A 9,910-nucleotide genomic window follows, 5' to 3' on the forward strand; every position below is an offset into this window, starting at 1 on the left:
CAAATTTCACCGCCCTTTTTTGTCATTTATTGCTTTATCGTGTTGGTACAGTTATTGTTTTCTTTCCTCTTTGGTATCGCTGTCTTCATTTACTTCCTTGAATCTTCCCTGTTTCCCGTTGCGGGAACGATCGTAAAATTGTTGGATTACATCTGTTTTATACCTTTTCCGAGCTAACTGAAGTGTTTTTCTTCAACTCTCTCTCTCTCTCTCTCTCTCTCTCTCTCTCTCTCTCTCTCTCTGTTCCCGTTTCATTCTCTTTTCAACAACATATACATCTCCTCAAATCACTTGTGTCATGTATGTCGTCCGTGTTGTGCTGTTGTGTCGTTTACGCTCGTTCGATTCTGTTTTTGCCGTTTTGCTGTACTCTTCTACTCTTCTTAACCCGTAAATCCGTTTTCCCTCTGTTTCAATGCTTACCACTTCCGTGAATGTGACCGTAAACCGTTATGAGTACAGTGTAAGAGTTGTGTCCATTGCTTTGAAGCTAAATTCGATTGCCACGTGTGCAATTGTTTCGTATAAAGAGTTTAAACGTATCTACCAAGCAGTCAGGCAAAAGGGATCATTTTTGCGATAAAATCTTTATAAACGAATGCTTTATATCATTTTACGGTAATTTAAAAGGTTTAAACCTTACCGGTGTACCCGTGAAACATCCCTTTTTCTTTTAAATTAGACGGTACCGCTATCGCGAGCGCTTCCGTACTGGTGGAGGCGCCTGGTCATTGTCACCTGCTCAAGTGTCTGTTTGTGGCCGTGGACGGCGGCACTAACACGATTAGTGGCAGCCCTTTTGCATGTTCTCCGGGGGAGGGGGGGGGGGGGTGCAGTAGCACGTGGACAGCCGCGGTTCAATGGTACAATAATGATTATCGACAGCGCCGGGCTCTGTGTCACATGGCACCACGTGGCACTCCGACAACGTTCAACAAAGAAGGGAACTGTATTGACGCGTTGTGTGAACAGCATTTTTACGTAAAATAATAAATTCTCCATTATCCTCGATTGTCTGGGCATGGTGGATGCTCTTCCTCATCACTCGCCCTCCATACCACGGGGTCGAATTGTCGAACACTAGGGGCTTTAGTTTCTAGCGTTCTCTTGTACATATACTGCTCGAAACTGCTCGATTTTTGTCAAATTTAGCTCTAGCGCACGTATTAGACGTCAGTGAGTTCCGTTTCCGTTCCGTTTAGAGCTGCCAGCTGCTCCTCCAGCCCCCGCCATATGCCAGTAGTAGCCTTCCCCCAGTAGGTCCCACACATTCCAGGTTTGTATAGTGTCGTGTCGTTTGTTCCAGTGTGTTGTTGCGTTCGAATACAATTTCAATCTATCAAGTTCTATTTTTTCCCCTCTAGCGTTTCCAATTAGCGTTTTTTTATTCTTCTCCTTTGTTATATTCTTCTTTCTTCATCAAAATATACATATAAATATACATCACCTTAGTGCGTTTTTCTTTTACTTCTCTTAGCGCTGTGGGGCATTTGGCAACAATGATTGGTTACTGGGGGGGGGGGGGGGACGGGGCCGAATGGGGTTGGGAAAACGGGAAATATTAGTGAAAAGAAATCAGAACCTGTGGGAGGGCTTTTTCCCAGGCGCGCTTTAAACACCCAACTAACCTTCCCGCTTCCGGGGTCCGGTTCGGTTCTTTCTCTTTTCGTTCTCCATCTCGCACAGACACAGCGTACGCTACCAGCAGTATACGGCACTGGACAGTGGCATCGGGGCGCCGGATCGCAGCCCGCGCGAACGAGCGGCCCGGGAGCGAGCGTACGCCGCGTGCCAGGAATGGCTGCAGAACACGGGCGGCCGGTACGAGTCCATCGCACACCTAGATGACATCGGGTCGCGCTCCAATAAGCACTGGTTCCTGCTGAACGACTGCACGGTAAGTCGACTGGCGGAGACCACTCGCGGGTTCTCTTCACTATGTTCCATTCGCCTTCGCAGATACGTACCGATCGGTTGATGACGCTGCTACCATTACCTCCCGACTGTATTGCCTTAGAGGAGCTGCCCCCGTCTGAGTGTCCCCAGGGTGTGCTGATGGAGCTGCTCGGCTCGCTGCAGCATCCGTACATCTATCCAGTGCTGGATCTTGGGTTTTTCCCCTCCGACTCGCACCAGTACACCAGCCTCGTGATGCCATTCAATCCCCGCGGCAGTCTGAAGGATCTGATCTACAAGGTAACCGCCGTGTGGTTCAATCTCCCGAGCAACCGTTAGGAAATTGTAATTTAAATACTCTATTTAACTCATTTTCTCATGCTCTCTCACACACACACAGTCTCAATGGAACGAACCGTGGAGTCGCAAGTACACGCGAAAGTCCACCTGTTTGCCCCTGTCGCAGGTGCAGCGGCTCGGGCGACAGATACTGGAGGCGCTGCTGTTCCTTCGCGAGCGCGGCATTCCATCGCACGGCCATCTGCACAGTGGCAATGTCATCCTGCAGAACGGAGTCGCTCGGTAAGTCGTGCTTCACTTCCTGCTTTAAATCATACCGAGAAATCTTCCCTTTCAAAGAAATTGATTTTGAAGCGCCTAAAGGTATGCAATCGGTATTGCAATTTAATGCTTTTAAACACTTTTTCTGCCGTTTTGTCCAAACTTGCAGTATTGAATGAGGTAGAAAGGGGTCAAAACATGATTCTTTTAGTAAATAAAAAAAAACGTGAATACACGAAACATCCCAAAAATGCAACCAAACTTCGCCCACGTAGGGACAATTTCAATCGGACACCAGCTGACCCCTTTGCAACGTGAGCCATTCAATACGTGAAGCCGATTGAATTGAAAAACTTTTCAAATCAACCCAAGTTCAATGAGCCCCGATCGGGACGTGTCTCGGGGCGCATTGTCCGAAGCTTGACGTGCGACATGGTGTACAGCATGGTGTACCCGATGGTCTTCCGGTGACCATCCATTCTTTCCGTGACCTGGCAATGTTCATTTTGCCAGTCTCCCGTTGCTCGGTACGTTTGTCGAGAAGGAAGTGATCTATTTAAGTGTTGAAACGGTTTGGCTCGCACACACACACACACACACATGGCAGGGGATCGGATTTCCACCCCGGGATGGGAAACTTCCGACCATGTCGACCATGTTTCCGTGTATGTGTGTTTGCGTATGACTATGCGTCAGAGCACTTCGTTTCGAGCGCGTACCCGACCGCGTTGGCTGACACATTATGGGTGACGTTAATGTGACTTTCAATGCATGGACATGAACGTTAACGGGTGTGCGACCCTGGTGCGACGGAAAGCATTTGACAAATGAAGTGCCTTTCGTGAGCTAAAACTGGACAACTCATTGCCATTCAATTTTCTATGTGTAGTTCAACCCGCAAACCCACAAAAAACCCCGTTTCAATGTTACCCTTCGAACAGGTTTCTATTGACAACTCAGTCGGGCAGTGGGAAAAAGGGTTCCCACTGCTCTCCTCCATTACTCTTTAGCGTGACAATAGCAAGGGCAGGCTGCTGCTGGGAAGTGGAATGTTTATTGTGTGTGGCATCCACACATCCACCCGTGAAAAAGGAGAGTCAGTGATGCGTGAGAAACGGACGCTTCCTATACAACCTCAACATCAAATTGTCGCCCATAAAACCGAATGCAGTCGGGTGGAAAATTAGGCCTGGCCCTGTCCCAGAGCCGCCACGCTTTGCCACGTTTTTGTTCGAGCTGTTGACCCAATTCTAGGAATGTTGGCGATACGCTTAAGCTATTTCTCGCCTATTCTCGGCCGATCCTCACCAAACCTATTCACTCGGCAGTAAAGCAATTGTCGGCAAAAGTAAAGCTTCCTCCCCCGCTAAACCGAAGGACCCTTTTCATGCACTTTCGCAGATTATCCGGGTTGGAGAACGGGCTGCTTGGATTGAACTCGCGCGTTAATGCCGTCATCTGGGCCCGGTCCGCGCCGGACATCGACAACATCGACGTCATCTGCTTCGGCCATCTGCTGTTCGAGATGTGCGCCGGGTACGAGCTGACCTCGCCGCAGCCAACGCCCGGCCACTATCAGCTCGATCTCGAGCGGTACCCGCAGGTAGGTAGCACAGCAACCGAGTGGATGTGATCTTGCGTGGCTGCGGGGAACTCTGACACCCAACGTCTGCCTATTTCTATCCTCCCCCCAAAGGTGGTCGATGTGCTGCAGATGATCTTCGAGTCGCCGGATGGTCGCTACCCGACGGTGGAGGAGCTCGTGCTTTGTGATATTTTCCGCAATATCGATTTAAGAGAAATGCGAGGAACATGTGTGCCTGTAAGTATCCCCGTTAATCTGATGCAACACACGCATCATGATAAACGTGTTTCTCTCTCACTCTCTTTCTTTCCACCAACAGTCCTTCAAACACGGTTTGAGCAGCTCCACCCTGAGCTTACTGAATGCGGTCCGGCGTCGCCAGGGTGCCATCCTGAGCGGTTCGTACAGCGAGGGCAGCTCGCCCTGCACACCACCGTCGACGCCGCGCGATCGGAAAACCGGGTGTGTACTCTTTGTCTAGCAAACTCTGCCTTCACTCTGCCTTCATTGCGCTCCGCTCCGCTCTGCGCCTCCACCATCATGCTTCCTTCTTCTTCAACCATCATTCGTCACCATCCTCTTCTATGGGACAACTCTTTTACTTACCACTATTACTTTTCGCACTCAACGACACTCATTCTCACACATACGTTCATCTTATTTTCCCCTCTCTCTCTATCTTTCTCTCTCTCTCTCTTTCCCTCATGCTATCATTCTCATCCTCATACACAAGCAAGCGACCAAGACGGCGACGTTAATTGTCATGACAACACGGAACACGATTGCTCATACACACTCATCATTGAAGACACACTGCTCATTGATTGAACAGTTCGATTGTAGTAGCCATGTTCGTTTTTGTTTCATTTTTGGTTTTTTTCTGTTTTCCAACGATGAGTTACTTAAGATGTTGCAGCATAGGTGTGTGTGCAATGTTGCTTTTTCTCCAAAAAAGCAGTGTTTAAATAGAAGAGTTTCTTTGGTTTACTTCCGTTTTTAGAGCCGATGAGATGCTTTGTTTTAATTTTGAATGTTTTGCCCGTTTTGTGGCTTTTCGTTTTTGTTTTTTGTTGTTGTCTACGTCAATTACTGTGTTTTTCTCCGTTCATGTTTTGTTTGCCTAACATCCGAGTCATCTGGGTTTGTTCATGTCGGCCAAAATATGTTTTCCACAACTTCTCTTTACGCTCTAATACCAAAATCTAATTGAACTCCGTTGTACTCCGTCTCCGTCATCCGATGTTATGCCAACAACTGCTAACCAACAACCATCACCACCACTACCACCACCACAATAACAACTACTACTACTACTGCAACCAACAACCAATGCACACTGTTACCATTCCCAACACAAATAATCCCCCTCTCCCCCTCTGCCAACACATCCTTTACCTTAAAGAAAGCAGAAAACGATGTGAATCGTTCCCAATTTATCGTGCGCACAAGCAACGCACCACACACTTTCTACGCAAACAAGGAGATTGAGCGCGCGCGCACGTGTGTGTGTGTGTGTAGTACGGCAAGGACAGAAACCATTCCACACACAGCTTCCTACAAAATATTGACCCCTAAAATGCAATGTATATCAGAGCGAGAGCACTGTTGCACTCTTCTACGCTTCTATGACTATAATAAATGCCACATAAATTTGGCTTTAGCAGGCTTCACACTTATCGATTATCGTTCTATCGGTGTTCTTGTTCCTTCTTCCATTCGGTTCGCGCGTCGGCCAACTTTAAAGTGCATACCCGCTGTTCCTGACGGGCCATTGTTTGAGCTACGATTGAAAGTTTCCTCGTCCTTTTTCTTTGGGGGGGGGGGGGGGGCTAGAATGTATCCAAAAACGTGTAAGCATGGTTGACCGAAAATGCAAACCTGATGTTTGAAAAGAATCCAACATGTGCGAGTAATAAACTTTTGCCTAGTAGAATCCATCTCTCTCTCTCTGTCTCTCTTTCTCTAAAATACACAAACACATATATAGGGTAACGGTCTATCGTTTTTAGAGTCCCGCAATCAAGGTTAGAATGATCCTTCCCCAAAAGCCCACTCCGCTCTCTCTCTCACTCCATCCCCATCCAGCTTCTGCTGCCCAGCTGGAACAGTTCGTCCAAACGGTTCGAACCGTTGTCCGCGGCGTTGCCATGATTGACAGTAAGTAAAGCGTACGAAAAACCAACAAAACCAACTCCCATTTCGCAAAACCACACACTGAACCACAGCGAACCAGGCAAGGTTTTGAGAGCATGGAGACACACACACCCACCCACCCACACTGGACGCTTCTTTACTTCTGCGTTCCGTTCGGTTGCGAGCCCACTTGTTTTTTTTTTTCTTGTTTTACGTTCGAATTTCTTGCCGTTTTCTTGTTTTATAAAGATGTTTGCGCGTTCTTTCGTTCTTGAAAAATAACCGCTTTGCTAATGAGCCATACCATCACACAGCAGCTGTTGGAGCGAATTTGGTCACGCAAATTGCATAACTTTAGGCGCAGTTCTGGTAGATTGGTGAAACGCCTCAATTTATGCAATCGGGTTGAATAGTTAGTTCTGTTTTAGCCATCTTTGATACCGTAGCAATGCTGTTAGTAGAATATTTCCCCTTTTTTGGCCTTTTCTACCGACGTTTCTGGTTTTTGTTGTGTGTGTTGTGCGATGACATCAGTAATGTTTGCGGAATGCCTGTAGTAGCGATTGTGATTGTGGTTGACGATAGTTTCGTTTTGCCTTCGGACACGTCTACGTACACAAACACACACGGCTATACTTTCTTCATACACGAACACACACACAGAACACACAATCACACGCTCATACACCCTTGAAGCGGGTAATTAGCACGCGTGTGTGGCTCAAGGAAAACCAGCACCACCGGGCAGCGGCGCTTCTTTCGTTTGCTTTCTCTATTTTCATTTGTTTCCCTCCCCGTTCACCCGTGTTTTTCTTAATTCCCCTTAGCCCCGCAACCAATAACACTCACACAATATACCTAAAACCACGGCATAACATCGGCATGAGTAATAGCGGCAGCCACGAGCAGCGTGCCCACTTTTTGCTGTCTACGTTTTAAAAATGTGTTTGTCTTTACTGCTTACGTTTGCATCTCTCTCTCGGTTTCTTTTTGTTTTCTGTTCTGTTCGCTCTAGTACTTGTATCAGTTTGAGATGGTTGTTTTTTTTTTTGTATCATATTTGTTTTAGTGAGGTTTGTTACCGCTTTCATCGCTCTAGACGAGTGCAGGGAGTGATGCCGTGTTTGTGTAGTTTCTACATTTGCTTACACATTTGCACAAGCGTTTTTTTGGCCGTTTTGTTTAACCTCGTTTGGTATCATTCAACCAATTCAATCTGCTTCGTGCCAGCTAGATAGCATCAAAAATGAAAAAATCAAAGGAAAAGGCAACCAATAAAATAAACAGCAAACAATCCATCAGTCAGCCAATTGACGAGCGTTTTGTGGGCTGCACAAAGTACTGTAAAATCTGCGTCTTTTTTTCCTTTCTCTCTCTCTCTCTCTCTCTCTCTCTCTCTCTCTTCATGACTCATCACATTTATCATCGTTCCCTCAATCATATCACGCCATACATCATCTCATCGTCCTTCCATACAGGACATTATGAAGAACAGCACACGTGCGTGTGTGTGCTGTACTTTGTTGGGTTTGAATTTGTTGTTATGTTTTTTTTATTTAATATTATTTTTGTTTCTCATTCCTCCCATTCCCCATTTCGCCATGCTGGCAACTGTTTTGTTTTTTTATTACGGTGGCCTGTTTTTCTTCCCTGGACAAACGACTTCGCAACGAACGCTGATAACATACAAACAAAAACAACAACAACGACGATGAGGAAAATAAATCGCGGAACGCGGTCACAGCATCTTCGATGAGCGATCTACACGCCAAAACACGCACCCCAGCTACTACCATCCAGTTCATTACGATGAGTTTGAGTTTCGTTTGGCCTAACGACGCTACCAACCGTCCCACACACACACACACACACACACACACCTTAACCTTCCGGTTTGATCGGTGTGTGTGTCTTGTTTTTTTGTTGTGTGTGCCATACCCAATCCCATACTTTATGGATTGTTTCCTTCCCAAAATGCTTCATCATGATTGGGTTGCTAACACATGATGATTCCGGGAAGGCATCGGACTCCCGGCCAGCAACACGGACCACCCACACAGGCCAGCTGTTGCGTGCCGTTGCCCTTTTTACGCGTTGGCGTAAGCGAATAACGTTTCTTTAACAAATGGTTCCTCCAGGGCTCCAGGTCCGGACGGGCGACATTGTCTCTTCCCCGCAAATTAAACCGAAAGCCACACGTGCACGCGTGCGGTTGGACTGTAATATAGTGCTGTGGGTTTACTACTGTTGTCACTATCGCTGTATGTGAGTGTTGTGTCTATATGTGTCTGATTATAGAGTATACAAAGGTTTTGCTGATTATAGTATAAAAGGATTGGTATCCCCCTGGAACGATGTTCTTCGAGCAACATACGGAATTTAGGTAAGAATGGCGAAAGTATCTTACTGCTATCTTGATTCCCGTTTTAACGCGCTAGTAAAGCGTTGTAAAGTTCTGCTCCACCCTGTGTGAATGAAATTCGCCAACAAGGCAACGACTGCAATGCGCATTACATACATTTAGGCGTTTTGTTCGTGCCTTGTTACAAACTCCGCTTGGAACACTTGTGCGTCCAGAACAAAAAGCTTTCACATCCCTACGTACCGTCACTAAATGACACTAAAGCTAGCCTTCCGTACTGTTGTATGCTCGCTATTCCACTTAATTACTTCTAAATCGACTGCAGTGCCCTTCTAAAACGGCCTCCCGGTTGCTGTTGTCCAAAGCGCTAAACACTCGCAGCTTCCCAGTGTATTGTCTGACAACTTGTTCCAATTTATTATCTTCCACCGAGGCATCGAATAAAAATGGCATCAACAGTATATATCACCCACCATATCCACCCAGCCTTCCGTTCGTGTAAGCGTGTCGAGTTTGTTTCTTCACATCACTCCTCCCCTTAGCGGCGTGGTTGCTGCCAGCGTCCTTGGCCTACATTGCGCTACTCGTTGCGTTATCATTCGCGTATCGTTCCACCTGTAACGCAACAACTGTCCAGGCGAACCCCCCCCCCCCCCCCCCCCCGTGTCTCCACTGTTATCATATTTGCTTGATAGTATCATCACGAGCACCCAGTTCGCACAGCGGGAAGTAAGCCAGGCTGGAGGTATAAATCAATTCCACTGACCGCTTTATCGACAGCCGTACCTAGCGCTCGTTAGCCAGCTTCGCCTTCCCCTAGAGGGATCATCAACGAGCCTAATGAGAGGATGGACCGTCCTTCGCCAACCATTGTCTATCGAGAATGGTCCGAAAACATCGTTCTGGCCACATAATAATGGCTAACATTGTTAGTAATCTCCCCAAACGCTAGGCGCTATTAGAGTCAACGTCGCGTTCGTTACGTTCTCATGCTTATGTTTATCGAACCAGCAGTGCCATTAGTGTCGTTACAGTAGTTTATCGCTTTCCCCAGGAAGTTACTACGACCCAGCACCCCGGCTTTGTTTCATCGTATACTATTCATTCATTCGTCTGTTTACTGTAGCTGTTTCGTTTCTAATGCTTTCTTCACACGCCTCACTGTCACTAAGCTTTTGTTTTGTTTTGATACTCTTGCACACACACACACACACACACACACAGACACACACTCGAACACATATTGCTCTATTCAAGCATATTACTAGCTCATGATTTGCCCAACACCGGGTGGTATATGAACACCCTTTCAGTGTGTGTGTGTGTGTGTGTGTGTGCGCGTGTGTTGTACTGTGTTTCATGTGTGGCGTTGT

The 9,910-nt window shown here is 46.9% G+C and overlaps 1 protein-coding gene across 3 annotated transcripts in view; it reads left to right on the forward strand.

Annotated features, from left to right (window-relative positions):
• The window catches only part of LOC120959204 (uncharacterized), a 41,902-nt gene that overhangs the window by 25,382 nt on the left and 6,610 nt on the right, over window positions 1-9,910 (forward strand). For all 3 annotated transcript variants that reach the window (XM_040382446.2, XM_040382443.2, XM_040382444.2), the window contains 6 exons: window positions 1,687-1,897; window positions 1,960-2,196; window positions 2,297-2,478; window positions 3,859-4,060; window positions 4,154-4,279; window positions 4,362-4,504. In XM_040382446.2, coding sequence (XP_040238380.2) covers window positions 1,687-1,897; window positions 1,960-2,196; window positions 2,297-2,478; window positions 3,859-4,060; window positions 4,154-4,279; window positions 4,362-4,504 — 1,101 coding nt within the window. The remainder of the gene's footprint in view (window positions 1-1,686; window positions 1,898-1,959; window positions 2,197-2,296; window positions 2,479-3,858; window positions 4,061-4,153; window positions 4,280-4,361; window positions 4,505-9,910) is intronic.

The sequence above is a fragment of the Anopheles coluzzii genome, chromosome 3, assembly GCF_943734685.1.
Source record: "Anopheles coluzzii chromosome 3, AcolN3, whole genome shotgun sequence".
In the NCBI taxonomy this organism is placed as follows: domain Eukaryota; kingdom Metazoa; phylum Arthropoda; class Insecta; order Diptera; family Culicidae; genus Anopheles; species Anopheles coluzzii.